The following is a 25,865-nucleotide window of genomic DNA, read 5'->3' on the forward strand; positions in this document are numbered from 1 at the left end:
CATACTTTGTGATCTATCCAGTTATAATTTTCTACTTGGGGCCCAGGGGAAATAGAAGAAGCTGGTATAAGGTTCTAGCCAACTCTCTAATCTGTTTTATGCCTCTATGGCCCACAGACCAAATCTGGCCCATTATGTGTTTATAAATAAAGTCTTATTGAAACACAGCCTCATTCATTGGGTTACATATTCTCTGTGGCTGCTTTCAAGCTACAACTGCTGAGTTGCTGATTTCCCACAGATATCCCACAGAGGCTGTATCCGATTGAAAATGTATTTTATCTGATCCTTTACAGAAAAACTTTGCTGCTACCTTCTCTCTGGAGTCCAGAATGCCATCTACGGCAGCGCTACCTGCACCAGACAGACATGTGACCGTGAGTTCAATAAGGCTCAGGAACCTCTGCTTAAGGAGGGGCAAGCATCACTTTGTCCAATTAATGAGCATCTTAAATACCCTTACAATAGCATAGAGTCCAATCAGGAAAAGGAGAAATTCAGATTCTACTTCTAATAAATAATACATGCTTCTTGGCCAGTAACACATACTTCTTTTCAAGTCATAGCAATAAAATCATGTAGAAGAGTTTAATCTCGTGGTGATATAACAAGCTCCTTTAATTTCATGATCTTCATTCATCCTGGTACCCAGGAAAAAAACTGTTAAGCCAGAAAACTCAATTATTTCCCCTAAAATGGAAAAACATAAATCTAGACAACTTACAGCATCTAACCTTAGGCAGATTCAGAATAGAAAGGATGGAAAGTCTGAGTTCTGATAAATACAGAGGAAAAATGTTCTAAATGTCCCAGAGGTAGCCAATGATGGTGAAGCTTTTTCAGTGTGCCTGGAGCATAAACATATCAACCCTGCAGAGAGCGAGGTACCACCAGAGATCATGCAGGAAACCACAGCTTCTGGGGGCTCTATACCCAGAGTCTGCTAAATCTTCTGGTGATAAGTGGAGAGAGTGCTAGGGTCTCCCTAAACACTTCAATTTTACAGAAATGAAAGATTTGAGAATATTCAAGCTTGCTGTTTCATGCCACCTGTGTGTACCTTTGAGTGCTTATTCATACCTTTGCTATTAGACTACATAGTTACCAATAATACTGATGACTGATGAAAAGTAGGCATAGTTGACTACTTCGTCACCCTAGTGTAACCTAATGTAAAGAAAGGAGACAAGATAACTGGTACTAAGAAGTACTCTGTTTCAGTTTATTCAACACCTAATTTGCTAAAAGAATGCAATGGTATAAAGTATTAACCATATAATTACTAACCATAAAAGTACTGGGATTTTTTTTTCACTTTCTTCAGAAACATAATGTCTGCTCCCCACTAGCCAACTAATGCTTCTTCAGGTAATTTTCTGCTAATAAAATTTATTTTAGGTCCAACCAAGGCTTTCTAGAAATGATACACATTTTAGGAGGAACAAAGAAAACCAGCACATTGCAGGGATTCACCACATTAACTACATAAACACAAGAGATTTAATCCCAAAATAACTTAATAATTCATGAGGAATACTTCAAGTAAATATTTCAAAAAGACATTCAAAAATCGGCATGCTGGAAAACAATTCTAACTAAACACAATCCCTCTCCCAAATATTTCTCAGTACTATAAGACCCTTAAAGGACAGAAGTTTCTTTGTAAACATCTGAAATGATAAATCTATTTTAAAAGTATAATATTCAAGGGACTCTGACCTTCCGTGCAACATACAAAAATCAAAACAATATATCAGTAACAGTGAAGCCCGAAATCTAACAATGATGTACTTTCCCTAACTACAATTAAGACTTGTATTCCCAAACAGAACACTGTTATAATATGAGCAAAAGCCAAACAACGTGGGCCTAGTAATACCAACTCAATCTGTGTTGTTTTTCTTTGCTACAAATTGAGACACAGTGCACTTTAGTGTAAAGTTAGAAACTGACATTAAGGATCTAGATGTGAAATTGCAACTTTCACTTTCAATTTGCTATTCAGAACCTTATCCCAGCATTCCACATACTATACTGCACATTGCACATGTTCCTCCTTATGTCTAAAGAACAGCATTTGCAAAAATTCACTGAAAGTCCCTAAAAACTGTATCTGTGTGCGTGGAGGTGGGGGAGGGGTGAGAAGTAGCAGCAACCTAGCAAATTTAGAAATGGGTAAACTCGAACTATTAAAAATATGCTACTTAGGGGGAAAAAATGAATAACTACATACCCTTGAGGAGACAGTTTGTCTAGCCATCCCGATTTAACCTTCCTTGCAGAGGATCCATAAAAACAGGCATAGGGAGATATTGCATTTGAGGAAACGATCGAGGACTCAGCATTTCCACTTGTTGAGCTTAATGGGTAACTGTGCCTATTGATGGGGTCCATAGTCAATGCTTTCTGAGTCCTAGATTTAGATGCCTTTGAGTTTTTTCTTCTTAAGCTCTGAAAGCATTCTTCTACTGTTGAATATTCTGATTCTGAAGCAGAGTCTATTGGAAGATTATTTTTGTCCTCTCGAGGTATCCAAATATCTTCCACTTTGTCGTCACTTATATTCTCCTTCCTGTTATCGTATAGGCTAAATGGAAATAAATGGTGTTAACATTTCAAAGTGCCATATGTCATTTAAGCCACTGGTTACTTTGTAAATTTATTTAAAAAACAAATCAAAGAAATTTTTTTTTTAAGATTTATTTTTAGAAAGAAAGAGCGCACGCACATGTGTGTGCATGCATGCAGGCATGTGAGCAGGGGGAGGGGGAGAGAGAGAAGGAGAAAGAGAGAGAAGCAGACTGTCCACTGAGCATGGAGCTCCAGGTGGGACTCAATCCCAGGACCCTAATCATGAGACCCTGAGACCATGACCTACTCCAAAACCAAGAGACCGACGCATAACTGAATGAGCCACCCACATGCCCCGAAATCACAGAAATTAAAGGTCAGAAAACTCTTAAGAGTTCAATTAATCCATCTGTTAATTTTTAAAATTCTTCCAGAAAATTTAAATAGAAATCTCTTATTACACTAAGACATATTTGAACACTGCTAGAAGTAATATCATTTTTCTTATGTGTCATTAATCTGAACTGTTTATTCTAGGGGGTTGGGTGCAGACTGGTAGTAAGGGTGGAGACCGACCATATTCTCTGCATCACGATTTCATATCTTCACCAACACCATTATGTAGCCGGCCCAACCTCTAGTCCCGGGGCAACATTGTGAAACACTACCTCATCTATTTGGAGATCTTACTTCCAAACTTGTTGCCCTTCTCTGGCTCTCTACTATTCAATTCCAAGAATCCTATGTTCCATCATAATGTAAGAAAACAGGGAGTATATCCAACTGATGAAAGCTTTTGTACTATTTTGCAACACTAATGAGGAAAAACTACACCACACTGTTGGCCAGAAAATGAGAGTCAGGGTACGATCAGAAGGTAAAAGCTGTGTAACCTATAATATTCACCGGAAGACATTCCTAATAGCTAAGCATATTGCTATAGACTTAAGGAAGGACAAAACAGATTCACTCAGTCATTTATGTATAATAAAACTCATTGCAAAGAAGTTTTTGCTAATCAATGAAATAGATAAGCATAGGGCTCAAATTACATCCTTCTGGATATAGTGTTCTAAAAACTATTACTTCCTTAAAAGAATGATTTCACCTAGCCCCTTCCACATTTTGCATTAGAACACATTCACATCAAATGCTAACTGAAGGTCCTCAATTATTTAATTTTGACTTAAGAAAACCCACAACTGGGCACCTGGGTGGCTCAGTTGGTTAAGCGTCCAACTCTTGATTTCAGCTCAGGTCATGATCTCAGGGTCATGAGACTGAACCCCCACATGAGGCTCTGCACTGGGCGTGTAGACTGCCTAAGATTTTTTCCCTCCCTCTCCCTCTACACCCCCCTCTCTTTTCCCAAAAAAAAAAAAAAAAAAGCACAACAGTGTCAGCCTTGGAAAGGGAAGGATAAAAATGAAAAATAAAATGAACATTAGGTAACGATGCAGTACACCAAGTCCTAATAAAGCTGAGAAAACTAAAATTTAAGTTGGTGCCTCACAAACTATTTAATTGAATGTGTGATCTAAATAACTGGATAACTGTCAAGCCACTTGTCAATGCTGAACTTCCAATAAAAAGGATATATTACTTTTATAAAAATGCTGCACCTCAGTAATATCTTTTGCACTGCCTCTTTCTCCTTCATACTAACCTAACTTCTTATCTTTAATGTGCAGTTGAGGGCACCACATATCTGCCACTTTGGGACAGAAAGAGTGGTTTCAAATAGGAAAACAAACATAACTGCTGCAGAATATCACTATGTACCCGATTTACAGATTCTAAATTCAATTATTAAAATAAATGCCATTACTAAAACATCTGGAAAGATTTGAACTTACCAGTGTAAACTATTTTCTTAGAAATATAGTATGAGCAAGAAGTCAACACTGTATTAACATTTTATTCAAAAGAATTAATCATCATCAATCATGACCTCATACCTTGATCTGATGAGAAAAGAGTTTCTTTCAGTAGTTGTTTCCCCTTTGAGTGTTTCTTCATGGGTCCAAAATTCATTCTTTATAGACCTCTTCTATTAAAATATATATATATATATATTTTAGGATATATATACACTTTTTTTAGGATAGCAATATTCTACAAATATCCACAACATCTGAGTTTAGTTTCTTACACAAATGTCTAACTGCTTAGATCAATTTTCAGTAAAAACAACTTAATTAGGGAGATGATATTTGATGCCTTTTTCAGTATTATACCTAAATCATTAATAATTCATCATTTCAACCAAGAAAAACAGAAGATGCCAACCAAGAACAAAATTTATTTACTTTTACTTTGTCACTTTTTGTCTTCCAACTTCTCTTTTATTGTGATCAAGAAATAAAATACAAAAAAAGAGCACAAGAGGAAAGGCTAGGTGATAAACTGAATAATTAAGATGTATAGTTAGAATTAGATATTTGGGTATAAGGCAAAGCAAAATCGAGGGGATTTTTGTTTGTTTGCTTTTGCTTTCTCTGAGGGTTTGTCTTTAAAGTAACTTATCTTTTGGAAAATTCTGAAAATTGGAAAATTCTGAAAACCCCTCTTGTATTCCTGAAATTGAACATGTTTTTGTGAAATATATTTAAAGATACACATTTACCATGATTTTACTGAACAGAATTTTACTGACTGGAAATGTCTTTCTTCAATATAACTCATTCTTCAAACACTTTAAATGAAAATGAAGAGGCTATATAGACAGAAAAGCAAAGACTTGAATATGGAAAAAAAATGAAAATGTATGGAACTAACCTTGGAATTTTCTAGTCTCTGGAAGAGAAAGGTCTCTCCATAAGGAAAAATGGAAGATGAATTTTCCTCATTTGAATCTTCTGGGGAAATGATAGGATGAGAATGAAAAGATGTGAATAATGTGAAATATTACTTTTTAAAAAGTGTTTAATTATTTTATAGCAATATCACAACTTAAGCTTTATTCTCTGAGAGTCCAAAATTATGCTTATAATTTTCACCCCCAAATCAACTCTTCCCATGGTCTTCTTGATGTAGAACTCGCTGTGTATGCCTCTCACTTCACGACCAAGACACACTACTCACTGTTTCCTAAAGTGTGATGTGTCATGTATGTCCTTGCTAACCTCTAAGATCCATATTAACATAACTAAGCCCATTTCCCACATATGATGCAAATAGTCATGATGCCATTTATAACATTAATTCTTAAACAAGAGAATAGTATTAATGGCAGAAAATTAGTATTAGATCTATAATTTTCAATAACTGAATTATTAAAACTTCACTAACATAAGAGCTAGATATTGTATCACTCAAAATACCAGGATCCACTTAATATAATCTAACACAACAGCCACTAACACACCTGTAAATAAGTTATTTCAAGAGAATTTCCACTGTCCTTGAATTACACAGATCTACAAGAAAGAATTCTCAACACTTGCATTTTGTTATGGCAAAAATTTTTTAAAGGATCGGTAACCAAGTGTTTGCCATCTTATGTTAAGAAGAATGTTCCTGAACTTATATAAGCAGAACTTTCAAAAAGAAAGAAAAGCCTGTCAATGATGAACTTACCAAAGTAACGTCAGCCCTTTCCAGTTACCATAGCAAAATTACTTTCCATAAATCTATGTCCTGTAGCTCAGACTGTCAGAAACCACTTAATTTAGTTAAATGCCTTCGACTATGGCTAATGGTGCAAAAAAATCTTTTTACATTAGTATGTGCAGGTTTTCAGGAGTCTGAGTACATATTACTGTCTTTTATTCACTCGTCTTTAAAAGCATCTGAGGTATTATGAACCCTAGCAAACATTATTCCCTGTTCCACAGGTGGGCTGCTTTTTTTATCACAATTTTGACACATTTAGAACTGTCAAATGAGTGCTAATGTACAAAGACTTTAAATGCAGAGACTCACTTTCCTGTGTCACAGACTTTCCAGTTGAGGTAGCAACATTTCTTCTCTCACGGAAATAGCTTAAAGCAAAGAGGGGAAATAGATAAATTAAAACAGATAAGCAAAAATAAGTAAATTACTATCTTGAGTAAAGGATTAATTATAGAGACACACATTCTGCTGGGTAGAAAAAAACTACTATTCAAAAATAAATTTTATTTTAATTAAAAAGAATGGCTAAATTCCATAAATGTTTTTCTAAGTATCTTTAAAGAGACTTCACTGGATTTTACAAGCATTTGCGCTCACTTTTATAATTCACAAAAGTAAACAAATATAGTTACCCAATGCTAGTATGCACATTGGAATTTCAAAACTGCTAAGCCATACCCTTGTGAGAAACAAATTTTCTAACTAGATTTCAGTATTTATGTGGTTTTTTTGTCATTAGCTTTACAATGAGTCAAAAATTTGTGGGCTCTATGAGCATAGTATGAAAATACACAAGACCTTTTCTCAAAAAATTTGCTGCCTTGGGAGAGAAAGATTTCAGGTAAATTAATTAGAATACAACATAATAATAATGACAGAGAAAGAAAACACTGTAGAAACAGCTGCAATGAATATCCACTACTATATGAAAAAGTTCTATTTTTAAATCTATCTAAATGTAAGTATCAGGTGAGTGTCCTTAATGTCTCTTAAATATGTATCTGCCCAAGTAACTACAAGCAAGGATATAAAAAAAGAATAGAAACCAACAAAATAAAATACAGACAAAATTTTAAAATCATTGTAACTAAAGCTGGTTTTTCAAAAAGATTGATAAAACTGATAAACCTCAGGGATGGAAAATGAAAGCAAGACAGAAACTACCAGTATTAGGAATGAAAGAGGATATCACTACAAATGCTACAAACATTAAAGGGATACTTACAGATTATTAAGAAAAAAACTTTATGCCAATAAATTCAACAACTTAGATGAAATGGAAAAATTATCTGAGACATAAATTATCAAATATAATAAAGAAATAAAAAAAATCTTAATATCCCTGTATCTATTAGAGAAACTGAATTTAGTAACTAGTCACCTACCGACAAAAAACTCTAGGCTGAGACATTTCACTGGTGAATTCCACCAAACATTTCAGGAAGAAATGATACCAATTCTATGTGAACTTTTTCAGAAAATAGGGAAGGAGAGACTATGTCCCAATTCATTCCATAAGGTCAGTACTACAGATAACAAAGCCAGTCAAAAACAAAACTACTGATAACTGTTAGAGAAATATCCCTCATGAACTCAGATGCAAAACTGACAAAATATTAACAAAATATTAGCAAATCAAATCTAACAACCTATACAAAGAATAGATGAGATTTAGCCCAGGAGAGCAAAGTTGGTTTAACGTGGGGAAAATCAATGTAATTCACCAAATTAAGAAAATAAAAGAGAAAAAAATCACATTCTCATAACAATAGACCCAGAAAAACCAATTGACAAAATTCAACATCCATTTAGGACAAAGACTCTCAGTAAACTACGAATAGGAAACTTCCTCAACCTAATAAAGGGCATTTATGGAAAACCTAAGCCATAATTCACGTTAAAGGCTGAATCGTTTTTCTTAAGATTAAGAGAAAGACAAGGAGGTCTGCTCTCACCACTTACATTCACATTATTTCAGAGGTCTCCACCAGTGCAATGTAAGCGAAAGAAAGAAAAAGCATGCACATTGGAAAGGAAGATCTCTTATAAGCAGAAGGTATCTATTAAGTAGAAAATCCTAAGGAACCTACCAAAAAGAATCCTAAATTAACAAGTAAGTCTAGCAAGGTCCCACGATAAGGGGGAAATGTTAACAAATTCAATAGTATTTCTAAATGACCAGCATTGAGCAACTGGAAAAATAGTCTGAAATACAACTTTTATAATAATACCCATAACGTGAAATACTAAGGGGTAAATAGATCAAAACATGATCTGCACACTTAAAGCCATATAACGCTGAAAAACTAAAGACCAAAATAAATAGATATACCATGTTAATGGACTAGAAGACAATATTAAGATACCAATTTGCCAAATATTGACATACACAGTCAACATAATCTCAGAATTCCAGGGAGCTTTTATATAGAAATTGACAAGGTGACTCTAAAATTTACATGCACATATAAATAACCTGGAATGGTCCAATAAATATTTAAAAGAACAAACTGGAAGATTTATATGGTTTCAATATTTATTCTAAACCTATAGCAATCAAATCAGTGTTATTGATGAAAGGATAAGCACATAAATTAATGGAGCAGAATAAAAATACCACATAACTCCCACACATCTAAGGTCTACCAGTTTTTGAACAGGATGTCAAGGCAATTCAATGGGGAAAGGATGTTCTTTTCAGCAAATGTTGCAGGAACAACTGGTTCTCTCAATGGAAGAAAGAAGTGAATACCAACCATTACTTCATACCATATACAAAAGTTAACTTGAAATGGAGTTTAGACTTACAGGTCAATGCTAAAGCTCTAAAACTTCTGTAAATACACACAAGAAAATCTTTGCAACCTTTGAGTACACAAATGTGTCTTGAATAGACTACAAAAAGCAAAAAAGAAAATTAAATATATATATATTTAATAAATAAATTAAATTAAATTAATGAAAAGTTAACATATTTTACATATACTGAAAACATTTTAAAAAGGAATTAGAATAATTTTAAGTACATCTATTAGTGGTGTTTTAAAGCATATTTTGCTGGTTTTACTATTAGCCATATGAAATGTGAAGAAGAATGTTTGTGATTTTAATTGATTCTTATACTAAATATCCACCTGCAAGCAATTACCGAATCTATCAACCAACTTCATTTCATCGACTGTTGAGGAAAGATTAGCTCAATATAGAAAAAAAGTTGTTTCGAAAATCAGTGATCAGTAATTTATATTCTCATTTATCTACGAATAAATTATCACAAGCTATTTTATATTATAAAACCTATTATGCCCAAAGCATTGTTAGGAATTTATATATCTGCATCTCATCTTTCATCCTCATAACAGCCCTATGACATAGGACCTCGTGTCCTAATCCCACCAATAAAGAAAGGAGGCTCTCTCAGCCCACATCCCACAGCTAATAAGAGGCAAAGCCAACACTCTTTCCTCATTTATGTCTCTTTCTGCCCTATTGATTTCCCACCATTTATCCTAAAAACTGTAGATTGCTTTTAAATTTGAAAAATAAAGCACGGTTGATTTACAAAAATTAAAAACCCATACAGAAAGGCAGTAGTTATCACCTTCTCTTTTAATTATGCTTTTGTGACTTTGGTCAAGTTACCTAACAGTCCTGAGCCTGGTTTCCTCATTTATTGAGGGGGAATAAAAACAGGGCCTGCTTCCTAGGAATATTATGAGGATTCATGAGAAAATGCTTTTAAAGCATTTAAAGTGTGCCCTTCACAATATAAACACTCAGCAAGAATGAACCAATTATTATTTTTATTAGAGAAAAAAAATGGTTGGTCCTCCCAGTAAACTTTACGTGCACATTATTCACATTTAAGTCCTTAAAAGTATTCACATTTCTCATTTGTGATAGAGAAAACATGTCAACAACCTAGTAAGGGAATAAACTGTGGGTTTGTTTGTTTTCTGTAAAATATTATACAGCAGTTATTGCATAAAATATGTGCCTCAATGTGGACAAATCTCAAAAATAATATTAAGTAAAACACCAAGTTGCAAAAAAAAAATAACTCTGATTATTAAAGTAGATCTTCAGCATGCCTACAGATGTTATTTTTTCATAAATGTTTTAATCACTAAAATTACCAAGAAAAGCAGTGCTATAAAGGTTAATTAATGTTAAAGATCTCCCTTTAGGATCTATACTTACCTGTTACTTAGAGAAGGCAGCCACACCAAAAAATAATTACACACCATAAATGGACCATCATTTCACAGAATGTTTTTAAAAAATGCAATTCTTGCAATTCATAACAGACTAACTACAGGTCATTACAGAACTGAATTCAGAAGAAAACCACAATCATTAGGCATCAGTTTAAAACTGCCTTGAGGTTATATAATTTCTAACTAAAACACACAAATCTGACTTCAGAAAACATGAGAGTATTAACTACAGCACAGACCAAGAATCTGAAATTTACAACGCACAGATAATTAAGTCTCAACCCAAGAAGTTCCAAAAAATGTCCTTAGGATAAGAATAATGATAATTACAGAAGGATTGCAACACAAAAATCTACATCATTATTCTCAAACTGTTCTTTTTTTTTAATCAACTAGCAAAAGTTGCAGCTCAAAATATATTTTTTCATGGGCAGAAGTCACGAATAGACATTTTTTCAAGGAAGATATCCAGATGGCCAACAGACACATGAAAAGACGGTCAACATCACTCATCAGGGAAATATAAATCAAAACTACAATGAGATGTCACCTCACATCTGTCAGAATGGCTAAAATTGGCAACACAGGAACAAACAAGTGATGGCAAGGATGTGGAGAAAGGGGAACCTCTTGCACTGTTGGTGGGAATGCAAACTGGTGCAGCCACTCTGGAAAACAGTATGGAGGTTCCTCAGAAAGTTAAAAATAGAGCTACCCTACAACCCAGCAATTGCTCTACTAGGTATTTACCCAAAGGATATAAAAATACTGATTCAAAGGGACACATGAAACCCCGATGTTTATAGCAGCATTATCAACAATAGCCACATTATGGGAAGAGCCCAAGTGTCCTGTGACTGATGAATGGATAAAGAAGATGTGGTGTGTGTGTGTGTGTGTGTGTGTGTGTGGAATGGAATATTACTCAACCATAAAAAAGAACAAAATCTTACCATTTGCAAGGACATGCATAGAACTAGAAAGTATTATGCTAAACAAGTCAGTCAGAGAAAGACAAATACCATATGATTTCACTCATATGTGGAATTTAAAAAACAAAACTAAGAAGCAAAGGGGAATAAAAAGAGAAAGAGAGGCAACCCAAAAAACAGACTCTTAACTACAGAGAACAAACTGATGGTAACCAGAAGGGAGGTGGGTGGGGGGGATGGGTTAAACAGGTGATGGGGATTAAGGAGGGCACTTGCTGTGATGAGCACCAGGTACTGAAGTGCTGAATCACTCTATTCTACACCTGAAACTAATATTACACCATCTGTTAACTGGAATTTAAGCAAAAACTTAAAAATTTTTTCAAAGTGGTGTTTTTAATTATGCAAAATAAAAAAGTATAAACCTAATGTCTTTTTACTTATAAAAAGTATGGAGCATACATTATCATCCTCTAAGAATAAATCAAACTATGAATTAAATTTTGATTTGTTATTTAGATGAAGTCAAAATTTTGCAAATACTGAAATAATCAGCCTATTTTTTCACAGAATTTATAAGAAGGTATTTTAAAAGAAAATAAGGAATTTTGGATTGCTAAGCATTTTTCCGCTATAACATGAAATATGCAGTTTTTCTTGAACATGAGAAAGATAGGATGAGTTTCTGTATTTTTCCTATTCGATGTACCTAACAATTGCTTATTACTTTCCTGTACATTTTCTGCTCATATATATTTCAACATTAAAGTCTAATATAGTGTTACCCATTTCTAATGTCCATATCATATCTATGTATATCTAGAGAAAAATATCTAAGATTGCTATTTTTAATAAAAAGTTCAAAGAAGCCTGTACACTTCAGGTTTAGATTTCAAACTTTTAAAGGGCCCCCAGTCAATATAGTACCTCAGTCTTAAATTTTAATGGATGTCCTCTGATCACAGTGCAGCCCTGCGTATCACCCTCCTTCCCCCCATCTCTGCTTATTTTCCCTTCCCTCAAAACATTGAGAGGCACAATACCTAAAGGAGAGGGCTTTATGACTTATGCCAAGGATAAAATAGTTGCACAAAAGATGTATGAAAATCTTGAAACTAGGAAGGAGGGTAAGAAAGGTACCTCTTCAGTGGCTGAAAGGTGCTTGCTCTTTCCCACCTGGTGGACTGACGAGGATCCTCCAGAAAGGGCCGCAGGTCATACCTATGGCTCCCAGGGAAAGGACAAGATGCTGGAACTCCCTTTCAGCTTGGAGGCCTCGATGGGAGACCTCCAGGTGAAGCTGATAAGGGAAGAGCTGGCTCTTCAAGATTAAAAAGAGATTCTAAGGTTCACTGTCCATACTCCCACCCAGCCCAGACTTCCCAAGACTAGGAGCAGGCAGGAATTCAGGGAAAACTCAAGGCAAGGACAAAAATAATCCATGTGACCAGGAAGGAGTCAACTGTGTCAGATAGATAAGGAGGGAAGAGGCAGGGGGTAGGAATTCGTGTCCAGGGAGAGAGAAACAAAGGGCCTCACAGCAGGATAACACATCCAACATCTATACCTTTTAACAGATACCTGAAATGTTAAACTAGTAAAGGAAATATGTTAACAGCATTGGCCACACAAAAAAAAATATTTTTATTTGGTACATCAAGAAATGTACTAAAATATCATTTAGATGTGAATCTGATTACAGATAATCTCAGGTTATATAATCCACAGTTTTATTTTTAAAGTCATATAACATTTTTAAAATCTTACAAAATTATTATTTGCAATTCAGGCCAGGACCACAAGGAAAAACACAGTGAAGTCTGAAAATAATTTAGTTTACTTTCTCATTTTATGATATAAGCACCATAGATACATAGGTACCATTTACCGCCACAATCAGAGAAGAAAGGTTACAATGGGTAATCTGACAGGGTTATGAAGCAACTAGTACTAAGTTATTTATGAATAATTTTAACATTATTTCAATTCTCATTTTCAAAGACTCATACTCACAAATAATGTGAATAAGAAGACTTTCATATGATACGCAGCTTACTTACACTTACAACTGAATATTCTCAAAAATGTATGAAAAATAGCACATCTTGTTTAACACTTAAGCCAAATGTTTCTTATCTGAAGTTATCGTTACGACTCCCAAAAGGATTCTGTTCTGGCAAAGATATACTGTTAACGTGTGTATTCAAAGCAAACCCTTCTCAGTTACTTCCTTTTGTTTAAAATTAGCAAATCATTTTAAAACTAAAGTGTCATACAAAATTGGTCATCTTCTACATGTGCAACTAATACTTTAATTCTCATATATGCAATCCACATTTTTAATAATATTTACTAAATGAGCGGTTAAGAAAGTGAATGGGTTCTGGAGTCTGACGTAATGGAATGAGACTCCAGTTTATCACTCATGTGATCCTGGAAAAATGAATCAAGGCTCAGTTACCTCATAAGAAAATGGATGAATTAATAATACCTGTGCCACAGAGCCACCGTGGGATTTAGATAACCCATGGGAAATTATAAACCAAACTGAAACCTAGGGTGTTTAATAAATTACGCTATTACTACTGATTTCCAAGGAAAGACTAGACATTGCTATTGGCACAAAGACAAATAAACTGGGCTCTCTGCCCTCAAAGAGCTTATGTTCTAATGAGAGGTTCTTAAATTAACAGTCCTGTAAATTGCCACATTTTCTTCGGCAAATACTGAACTACCACATCTTCTCCTGCAAACACAACCAGGATCATGCACAATAATTACCACAGATACCCCACGGCTAAAGTACCAGCAGTAGGGACAGAGTGGATGCGGGCAGGGCAGGAGGATCTTGCAAAAATGCCAGGCAAGAGCCTGTGCAGGAAATCCGTAATTGCATTTAGTACCATAGCAGTTAACAGTCGAACCACCTCAGGACTCCCAGCAGAGACAAGTGTTAGCTTTCAGACAAAAAAAAAAAAAAAAAAACATCCCACCACAACCCTGGAGAAAACCACAACTATTTTAGGTGTAACTCTGAGAAAGGGATGAAAGCTTGCTCTGCTGTTAAGTCAGCTCTTAGACCCGGCAGTTACCTCAAAGGACTACCAACCCAACATGCTGGGGGGCCCCTCCTCAGAATTCTGATGCGAGTGAACCTGGTTTTGCACTGTACTGTGACCATGTTTTTATATGTTTCCTACACAGCACCTCAAGGGCCTTTATTCCTCCCTACCTCCTTTGCACCTCACGCACTGACCAGCACCCAAGCAGGTGGCTCCTTAGATGTGTCCTGAATTATTAATTCATGCCAACGCATCGTGTCGGGCAGTAAAATACACACATTAGAAAGGTGGCCCCTGCCAAAGAACAAAGAATCCAGTGGGGAGACAGAATCAGCAATTCTACTGTGAGAATTGCACTCGTGGAAGAATATAATACCAAGTGTGAAGGAAGGTATGGGAAGGAACGGCCAGGTAAAATTGAAGGGAATTTCCCCCAATTACATGGGAGAAAATTAGAGTCCCAGGCAGTTATAAGTTGGAAATAGGACCTGGGAAAAAGTATATAAAGTAAATGGCATTTTCTAGTTTTAAAAGAAGAAAAAAAAGGTCAGTAGGCAACTTAATATAAGTCGAATTTACAAACACTAAAAATATGTATTAAAAGTAACTAAATTCCCCCAAACCGAATACTTATAGCTCATCATAAAAATTCTTACCTCCCTGAAATTCCTTTTGTTGACCCTGGAATCTCTGGTACAGGCCGATGTCTTAGCAGAAAAGACCGAGATGGTCTTGAAACCAACTTGCTACGGCTTCTCATAGGTGCTAGGATTGGAGATGATGGAACATATAAATCATTTACAACCATTTCTCCCTGAAATTGGAAGAATGGGGATGGTGGTGATCTTTCTGTTAAACCATTAGTTCCACTTCCAGAATTTGCCTCCGATATTGAACAGCCAAGGGAAGAAAGGCATTCAGGATCTACATCAGGAAGCTTACTCGCATCTTCTGAGATCAAATCAGATCTTTTCGCTTGTTGTTCTTCAACTGTGCAATCCGTAGTTTTCTCTGTAATCAAAGATTCTATTTTAATATTTTCATTACCATATAAAGTATGTTGGAAAGAACTCAAATTCAGGTGTTGTTCTTCTTCTGGAATGGGAAAGTTGTGTTTAAGAAGAGACAGCTTATCATCTGATTTAAAAGACTGGCTACTTTCTACACTAACGTCGTTTCGGTCAAGACTTTTGGTAACGGTCTCCCACTGTGTCGGGCCAGGTGCCTGCACACCACCCGTCCCGGAAGGTTCTGCGGAGGTATTCCGACCAGAAGACGGAGCGTGGCGATCCTCTGAAGTCTCATCGTCCTTCTTTGTTTTATGGATATTTGCATATATTGGGATATCTTGCATTTTTGACAAGATTATCTGTAACTGCTTCAGTATCCTCCTCCGGTGTCCTGTAGGTGATATTCCAATTTTGTGTAGTACACCATCATTTACTGCTACACAGTCTTTCACAGTATTCAAACCAAACTCGCGGAAGCGTAGGAGGTACTGCTCCAAATTAATGCTCATTAGGAAATCTCTGATATCAACATTTACTTCACTGACTGAGGACATAATGGTGGCTTCATTACTAAGCTGATATATCAAAAGCAGTACAATGAGGTCCACACACAGGAGAGTGCACTTCTGTATTGGCTTTTCCTCTATCACTTGTGACAGAAAAATGTCTCAAAATGTTATTTTCTTCACAGTGAATATCTTATGTGCTTAAGCCTGCAAAAATATATATATATATATTAATTTATTAGGACATTTTAGTTAGTAAAACCTAGTTTTACCTTATAAACTTCTCTGAAGAAACACAACAGAAATGAGGATAATTCCTTCAGCTCACTCAGAATTTAGAATCTTTGGCATTACTGTGCATGCCCTAGGAAGTCAATTCCTAGGTAGAGTGTGGAAGTACAGGACAGAAATGCCATGGTAGTATCCAATAATGATTTTCAGAACAGGTAAAAAATGACTTTCCCACAAATATAAAATGAACATGTGTCAAATAATGTATTCAACCCATTAATGAGGGAACCAGTAAGATGGTAAGGTTAGTTCCAAGAGCATTTATGGAACAGGTATAGACAGCCCATCAGAAAAGATTTTCTTTTTAAGTGTTAGACTAAGGTAGGTTAGATTTAAAAAACTGGTTAACGTCCTACAGGGCAATAAAACCATAACCTTTGGGGTTATCTACCAGACAAAAATCTATATGCTAACAGATAACTTCCCTGTTCAGGGCTCTAACTAGACAGTAAATAGAAAGTAGAGCACAAGATGAGAATTAAATACCCCTAGGGTGGGCCTGTTAAACAACACCCCCACACAAGCCATTGAAAGAACATGCTGTAGAGTCTTTTGATTTCCAAATTTTAGATTTCTCTTAACAGTAACTAGCTATGAACAACTTTCCCCTTTTATACACTTCCTTCAAAGACTCTCTGAAAAAGCACAGTTAAACATTTTTCTCAGGTCAGGAGTTTTCATTTCAAAAATGCAGTAGCATCTGGTGCGCCTGGGTGGCTCAGTCGGTTAAGCATCTGCCTTCAGCTCAGGTCATGATCTCACGGTCCTGGGTTCAAGCCCCACGCCCTGCTCCCTGCTCAGTGGGGAGTCTGCTTCTTCCTCCCCTTCTGCTGCTCCCCCTCACCATACTCCTGTGCTCTGTCTCTCTTAAATAAAATCTTTAAAAAAAAAATGCAATAGCATTTTATGTACAATATTAATATACAAGATAAGACTACTTGAATAGTTAATTCTCAAATACATTAGATAATAGGAAATAAATTAATATGAAAGGAAAAGGAAGTTTAAAGATCACATTTTCCTTTATAAGCAGCAGATTCACGTATGTTCATTTTTCTCCCAAACAACATCCTTAAATTTTTTAAAAAGTCAATTCATCTAGGTGCTGTTTATACGACTGGGTTCAGTCATATAAATGTAGAATATGTGCACGTTTCTGGATATTATGCTTCAATAAGAAGAAAAAAGTACAGAACATGCATAACATATGCTGAAATAACAAAAGGAGACACGCCCCACCTAGGCAAATTGATCTGAACAAGTGTTGATGCACTATCTCTGGAAATCACAAATCAAAATAGCTCTCCAACCAAAAGGCACAACTCAGACACTGCATGTCTTCTCTCCAGTGACCCAAAAGCTACTGCCTCGACTACTTAAAAATATCAGCAAACACGGACACACAGGTATGTGAAAAAAGGGAAAGCACATACTGTACTCAGGCAGCACTGCAGAAGGAGAGAAATAAAGATACGAACAAGAGATGCACGGCAGGAAATGACGTCGACAACAAGGTATCCCGCTGTCACACTCAAAATGACAAAATGTCAGGACAAAAAAAGTAGAAAGCTAAACCTCAACACTATATACAAAACTAATGCTCAAATATACCACTCTTGCTCTACACAATTATTTTATAAATACATTATCTTTTTTTTTTTTTTTTTTTTGCACATCACAAATGGAAATAACTATTGCCAAACTGGCTAACACCCTGATCTTGGACTTCCCCATCTCCTGAAATGTGAGGGAAAAAAAACGTGGTTTTTTTTGTTTTTTTTTTAAGCCAAACAGTGTGTGGTATTTTGTTGCAGCAACCCAAACTGACTAATACACTCCTCTGTCTTCACTGCCCCTGCCATGGTTCAGATGCTCATTAGATCTCTTGCCTATAACAGTTATAAATTATAGATTATAACAGTTTCTAAACAAATCCCTCAGCCCAGCCTCCGTGTATCAGTGAGCTACTGAAAATCCAAATTTAGCACATCCCTCCGCATCCTCAACAGGATAAAGTCTAAGCTTGTTACCGTGTCCTACCACAGTCCGGTCTCAGTCTAATAATAACAATAATAGCAGCTACTACTGATGTAAACAGCAATTATGTGCCAGATACCATACCTCCCATTATTTACCGCAAGGTAGGTGTTCCTGTGTACCAGCTCCAGTCTCAATTTCAACCATGCCAAACATGCTACCAGCCTCGTTGTTCACTTTAGCTCATTATTGTTAATTATCATTCCTGAGGCAACAAACTGTTTAATAGCCCCACACCTCTGGCATATGCTCCATCTGCCTGCAAATCTGAACATTTTGGAAAATCCTATGCACAATTTAAAATTTTGAATAGGCAGGCTGGTATTACCTCCTCCGTGAAGGCTTCCTTTCAACCTCTTAAAATACAATGGACCCCTCCTTTCTTCATACACATGTATAACTGGAATCCTAGAACTCTGCAAAGTGCTTGGGACATGTTTAAGAGACAGCAGAGGATGGAAGGGATAGAAGTGGTTGAGAGTTAGTTCTGCGGTGTGTGTGCGTTTATGTTTTATACACAACTCCCTTTCCTTCCCTTGGAGTATACACATACACGTCCTGGGTGGCTCAATCAAGGATGGATACACCAAATACCCAAAACCATCTCTCTACTATCATTCCACATGCTGAACATGAACTTGATTCCTTTTCAAGATTTGGAAGAGGGTTCCTTCCACAGGCCCTACCATCATCCTCTCTGCTTTTGTCAGCTCCATCCTCCAATCACCAGACTTTTTAACTGTCTGACCACTCAAGGGTGTTCACAGATCCAGTTCTTTCTGCAGAGGCTTCTACCCCATATGCACGTCAGATGCAAAGAGATGGACATGCCCATTCTATCAAAGGCTACCATGTGTACACTCCTTAAAATGATATCAAAGCCTTCTATATTCTGGCCTCCACCTGGGCACAGGGGCACGCATGCTATGCCCTGGCCCAGTGGCTCTCCACGACACTGGTCTGTGGATCTTCTGACCAGCAACAATGGCTGGTAATAAGCCCAGAACTTTGTACTTGTAACACACCCCAAAGATGACTGGGGATGTGCAAGAAAATTTTCCAGTTTTAAATTCCTCACATTCACCGAATATACTTTATACCATCCCACCTGAGCCTAAGCACATCACTCTCCTCCCCTAGGATGGAATGCCCCTCTTAACACAACTGCCCCTCAGTCTGGTATCGGGCGCAAACCCCACCTTCTCCACTTCCTTGCAGTGTAAACACAGGCATATGTCTGCGTGTCTGTTTCCTTACCCATAAAATGGAAACACTCAAAGGTACCTCCGTCCTGATGAAGTGTTAAAACAGTGCTTAGTACATGTTAAGTGCTTAGTAGACATACACTTCCACCATTATATTTATTTATTTCCATCCCTATCATCATCTCCCCACAGCTAAAATCTTCCCCATTCTTTGAAGTCTAACTCAAATGCCACTTCCTTTACAAGGTCTCTATTGAACAAAAAAACTCTCTTCTCTGTATTCCTACGGCATTTACTACTTAAGAGCATTTAATCATATTCCATTCATTCCATAGTAACCTACAGAAGTGGGACAGTGCAGTACAAAACCAAGATTTTGGAGCTGGACACACTGAGTCAAATCCCAGTTCCTCTACTTGCTAGTTTTGTGAGCCTGAACAAGTATTTAACCTTTTTGGGCCTCGGTTTCCCCTCATCAGGAAAATAGAATAATAATACCTATTTCATATGGCTGTTGTGAAGTATCTAGAAAACCAACTGCACACAGAAATGTTAAGTGCTTGCCATTATAATGATTTTTTATTATCCCATAATAAACTAATAACTCTGCCAAGACGATGACCAGCCCATATAAGCTGCCCAATAAATGCCAAATTGTTTATAAACATAGTGCACAATGTATATGTGGCACATGTTTAGAGAACGTACAAATAGTTGGCATTACAGATGTGGTTATACATTTCCCCATCCTATCCTGACCACTTTTCAAGAAGAAGTAAAAGGGAAGTAATATTTAGGACTCCCTGCTCCATGCCTGGCTTGGATATCACTTAATAACACATTATCTTATTATCTTATTGAGCTCAACCTTGAAACTCCATCCTGAACCAACTACTTCTCACCACTTCTGCTCACAGCCTCATCCAGGCCACCATCTTGTCCATCTCAGACCACTATAATAGCTTTCTGACTCATATCCCTGATTCTGTCCGGCCCCCCACCCCCATATACACATAGTATAGTCTCACTAGAGCAGCCAGAAGGATTCATTTTACAACAAAAGTCACACCACATCACTCCTTGGGACTTTCCAACTTCATATTCCCTGGCTGTCTACGCCATCACTCAAATGCCACCAAGTTGGCCTCAGTTTTATTCCCACCTCATGAGGTCACTTCTCACCCTCACATCTCCTTCAAATCTGCCTTCCCAACATAACACCCATGGCTCACTCCATCACTTTAGCAGGTCTCTGTTCAAATGTGGCCACTTCAGAGAGGCCTTCCCTACTCCCTCCCATGCATGCCAGTGGCCTGGTGCCTCACTATTCCTTACTCTTACTCTGTCTTATGGCTTTGTTACAACCTAGTATCTGTGGACTGTTCCAAGAGGGCAGAGATCTTGTGTACTGTTCACTGCTCTAGCCTTTATGTTTGAACACGGTCAGGCATACAGCAGGTGCTCAATAAATGTTTGCTGAATGACTTCTTCCCAGCCTTCAGATGATTTAAAACGGAAAGTGTAAAACACACACAATGTTAAAGCTTGTTTGTCTAGGTCACCAAATTTGCCAAGAGCAGACACAGGATTCACATACAGACTTCTCCAATCCATCTAACCACTAAAAGAGATCTTCAAATTAGGAGTTGGGGGTTAGCAGAAGCAGCTGGAAGCATTCCAACCCACCTGTGGGGCTTTTAAAAACTCATGGGTTGGGACAGCTTTCTCTTTCCCAATGCCTCAAGTAAGGTAAACCACCACAGTGAGCCACTCCCACCACCCATCCCTCCACCCACTACCAGTGGACCTTGGTCACATCCCCTAGTTGAGCTAGGAAAGAAACAACTGAAAACCATGGGCCACTTCTTGAAAACCATGAAGTCATTAAAGTACTCAGTGCTGACAACTCCTGGAATCCCATTTGCCTAACTCTCATATCTTATGGAAGGGAAAAAAGTAGCACCATACAATTGAATTCAGTCATAATTTTAACCCATTTTTTAAAGCACACCTTTTTAAAAATCAGAAACATAACCTTAGAATATTTAGAAACTGCAAATGTGTCAAAATAGGTTTAACCATCACAGGATCACAAAACCAAAAGGAACCTTACAAAATACCTACCAAATAAAAAGAAATTAGGCTGCCACACGAATAATGAAACTTTCAAGGTTATCGATACAACTCTTACTGATTTGAAGAACAATGAGAGTTTACTGTATACCAGAACAGTGGTTCCCAATGGAGTGGAACTATCTCCCAGGGGAAACCCGGAAATGTGTGGGAAAAAAAAAAATGCTTTTGCTGGTCATAATGATTGAATGGTACCAGTAAATAGGAAAATTGATTTATGACACCATGCAATGATCCCCAAGGTAGAAACCTCACAATTTTTATTCCTCTAAATCTCTACAACTAATCAGTTACCCCCAGAGGATGACTGACACTATAGATGATAAGGGATGTGTCCCTGACTTCAAGTTGAGAATAAACTTACTATGGAGAAATAGCTAATCCCTTAAAAAAACAGGGAGCTCCATATGGATAACACACATGAGCTAGTTAGTTCAGGCCACAGGTCTTCACAGAATTCCATCATTGCTTCAACACACAATATAGTCAACAAGAAATACATATCATGGTTTTTGCATATCAAGCTAACTCATGTTTAATACCAAGATGTCAACTCCAAGTATTCATAAAGATGATATTTGACTGTTCCCCCACAACCATGTAGAAGAGGAAGTGGTTTAGAGAAAATATGCTTGTTGTCACAATACTCCATCCCATAGTATAGAATAGATTGCAAAGGGTCAAAAGTCAAAAATCCTAACTTAGTTTTCTAGCCTGAGTGCTTAGCTGCCAAAAATACTGTAAAACCGGCTGTTTAGCGTCCCTCTCTTCTACCGCCCATTCACATACTTTGCTTGCGGCAACACTACCTCCACCAAACCCCTTACAGGAAGCCCAGTTCCCCCAATCTAGCCATCTGTCTTAACTGTGGTCACCCTCAGGCCCTGACCTTCACTGCCATGTTCTCTACCTTGACCGCTACTCCTCCCCACCCATGAAAACACTGCCATCCTCGTTCATTCTCCCCCAGACGTACACGCTAATAATAGCCAGTATCTGCAGATGTTTGCAAACCACCTGTGTAGGATCTCATTTAATCCTCAAAGCTGCCCGGGGAGGAAAGTCCCACGCTCGAAGCCACACAGCAGATAAACAGCAGATAGCTTCCAGAATTCGAAGGGTCAGACTCCATGCCCTGTGCTGTTAACCATCATGCCCCCAAACAGTCACGTAACTGATTTAACAACAGAATGGTACCAATACGAAGATATTTTCCCTCTCCTTTGACTCTCCAGCTATGCATAAGCACTTACAGTCACTGGGGAAATCCTGTTTCAATATACCATGTCTTGTAAGCTCAAGTGTTACATACCTTTTCAGTTTGTGAGTATATGTGTCCATGAAAGTGGTTACAAATGGAAGCCTACATTAATTTACCTTTGCTTAGGGTGATATTTGAGACAAAATGACAAAAAAATCTTTGAAATTACTGTATAAAGCAATGGTAACTTAAAATTTAGCTGATTAAAACTTATTTTGCATCTATCATTTCAGAAAACAGCTACTATGGCACTATATACTACCAAAGTATGAAGTCAAAATCGAATAATCAGGGGCACCTGGGTGGCTCAGTCGTTAAGCGTCTGCCTTCGGCTCAGGTCATGATCCCCGGGTCCTGGGATCGAGCCCCACATCGGGCTCCCTGCTCAGGGGGAAGCCTGTTTCTCCCTCTCCTACTCCCCCTGCTTGTGTTCCCTCTCTCACTGTGTCTCTCTCTGTCAAATAAATAAACAAAATATTTTAAAAAATCAAATAATCAAATATAACCGAAGTAAGTAGTCACTGCCCAGAAGTCAATAGTGACGGTAAAAGCAAAAACAAACGCAGCTTGACTAGAATAGAAAGTACTGAAGTATTGTTCCAGAAGGTACTAGACGAGGGTCTTAAAGGTTTAACTTTAAATGTGATGCAAAAGAAGTGTAAGCAACCCAAATATTCACTGACATATAAGAAACAAAATGTTATGTACACAGACAACTGAATACTATGCAGCCATAAAAAGGAAGTTCAGCAATATTCTACCACATGGATAAACCTTGAGGACATTATGCTAAGTGAAATGAGGCAGTCACAAAAAGACAAATGCTGCAGGATTCCACTTCTGTGAGGTATCTAAAGTAGGACAATTCATAGAAAGTAGAATGGGCTGGCAGAGGAGGGCAGTTGTTTCATGGGTGTGGAGTTTCAGTTCTACAAGACGAAAACGTTCTGCAGATCTAGTTCACAACAATGTAAATATACTAACTACCCAACTATGCCCTCGAATAGTGGAGATGGCATACTTTATGTTACGTGATGTGTTTTGTTCTGTTTTGTGTACCACAACGAGGAGCTAGGGAGACAGACTAGAAGGTCTGGGCCAGCTTCTCAGCTTTTATTCAAACTGAACTTCCTGTACATACTTGGGACTTTTTTTACTTTCCTTTAGAGGCCAATTCAAATCTTACAACTGGGGACCACCACATCCATGAGTCTTCCCTACCTATTCTGTCCATGCTTCCACCCAGGCAGGAGCACAGCGCTCTGGAGTCAGAGTACTAGAATTCCAAATCAGCCTTCCCCATTTATTAACTGTGTATTTTACTAAGTTATTTAATTTCCCTGAAGCTCAGTTTCCTCATCTGTAAAATGAGGATGATATACCTCATATTGATAGAATTTGTTAGGATTCAACAAGTAAAATTTGTAAGGTACATGGAATAGTACCTCACATAAACTGCAAATGTGCAATCAATGTTGGCTATTATTATTCACTCACTTGTAACAATGTTGGACTTGGTCATATACTGTATTGCTGCACTTGGTTTGACTGGTATTCCTCTGCCTGCCTAGTAAAATTACATGCCTTTAAATTAGCACTGTAAATTATTCTTCTAATAAGCCTACAATGCACCAAACACAGCAGTAAACATAGTTTTATTAATTTAATAATATAGAGCTGTGGTTAGATTAGTGCGAATGAGGACTTTACCTGAAGACTAGACTTGGGACACAGAGCTCGGGGATTACCAGTGATCCCAGCTCTGCCATGTGCTAGCTGCATGACCTTGGCAAAGTTCCTTTATTTTTCTGCGCCTCACCACTGTCATCTGTAAGGAGTAGTGACAATAGTGCCTGTTTCAAGGATGAAATGAGTAAATATGCATAAAGATCTTACAACAGTCCCTGGCGAGCAATCAGCATTTAATTAGTGTCTGCCGGATGGAAAGGTTTGAGCTGAAAATAGCTAAAGCCTGGGCAAAAGCATTCTGCAGCCTGGATCAAGGAGAAAGGATTGTTTTAAGTTATATTTTGATTATTTACTGTGCAATTTGAAAAATACAACTCTTTCAAAATCTAGAACTTAATATCCATTTCCACATCCAGCGAAGGCTAGGAGTGATAATTCACTGACTTACTATGAGAAGTTACTAGTAGGTTAAGTAGTACCTAGGTTTAGGTATTTTAGATAATAATCTCAATAGTTAAGTGCTTGATAATCTCCCTAGCTTCAGTAAATCTTTCTCTTTCAAGCTGTCCATCTAGATTTTTAAGTTAACTGGCTAACGTTTGAAACTTGTTTTCAGTTCTAATTCACAGATCTTTGAAGGAGAGCCATAATTCTTGAGCAACCAGACAGGTTTCACCTTGCTGCGCTTCTACAAGAACGAAAGTGGGGACAGTAAAAAGGAATTAAGCCAAAGCCTGCATCATTGTGGAGATCTCCCACCTGTGGCTCCCTAGTGGGGCAGCTGCTTCTGCCCAGTGCAGCCTGAAGAGGAGAACTGGACCACTTAGGTATCTTGACAAGAACATGAGCACACATTCTTCAGGATTCTCTTCCATTTCATGCTACACTGAACATAGCTTTAATTTACTCAGGTCAAAACTAGCATGATATTGTAGTTCAACATGAAGATTTTAAGATTTACACTTATGTGCACTTTATTATACATTATATTTTAATTCTAAAATTTTAGTATAAATGTATACCCTACCATTTCTCTGAATTTGAGACACATTTTTAGACTAACAACCAGATGTTTCAAAATAGCCTACTGTGAACTTCCTCTCTTTGCATTTATAAATAGCACCCTGACCTCTTTTCCAGCTGAATTTGGGATCTTACTCCTATTGGTTCCATTATTGTCAAAGTCTCTTTTTCTTAAGAAAAGAGGGTATCTCAGCAAATGTCTCCCAACTTCCTGACTCATTTACTTATATTTATTCATTCAATAAATATTTGAGGAACACTACTCTCTCCAAGAGTAGTAATAGCGGGAAATATTTGCAGTTCAAGATTACAG

The 25,865-nt window shown here is 37.2% G+C and overlaps 1 protein-coding gene across 4 annotated transcripts in view; it reads right to left on the minus strand.

Annotated features, from left to right (window-relative positions):
- ARAP2 (ArfGAP with RhoGAP domain, ankyrin repeat and PH domain 2) overlaps positions 1–25,865 on the minus strand; it is a 183,982-nt gene that overhangs the window by 153,987 nt on the left and 4,130 nt on the right. For 2 of the 4 annotated variants that reach the window (XM_078068485.1, XM_078068482.1), the window contains exons 2-6: positions 15,054–16,120; positions 6,496–6,554; positions 5,350–5,429; positions 4,530–4,621; positions 2,234–2,587 (exon numbers count right to left, since the gene is read on the minus strand). In XM_078068485.1, coding sequence (XP_077924611.1) covers positions 2,234–2,587; positions 4,530–4,621; positions 5,350–5,429; positions 6,496–6,554; positions 15,054–15,961 — 1,493 coding nt within the window. In that variant the 5' untranslated portion in view covers positions 15,962–16,120. The remainder of the gene's footprint in view (positions 1–2,233; positions 2,588–4,529; positions 4,622–5,349; positions 5,430–6,495; positions 6,555–15,053; positions 16,121–25,865) is intronic. The other 2 variants (XM_078068483.1, XM_078068484.1) reach the window with 2 other exon arrangements.

Source organism: Halichoerus grypus, chromosome 3, assembly GCF_964656455.1.
Source record: "Halichoerus grypus chromosome 3, mHalGry1.hap1.1, whole genome shotgun sequence".
Classification (NCBI taxonomy): domain Eukaryota; kingdom Metazoa; phylum Chordata; class Mammalia; order Carnivora; family Phocidae; genus Halichoerus; species Halichoerus grypus.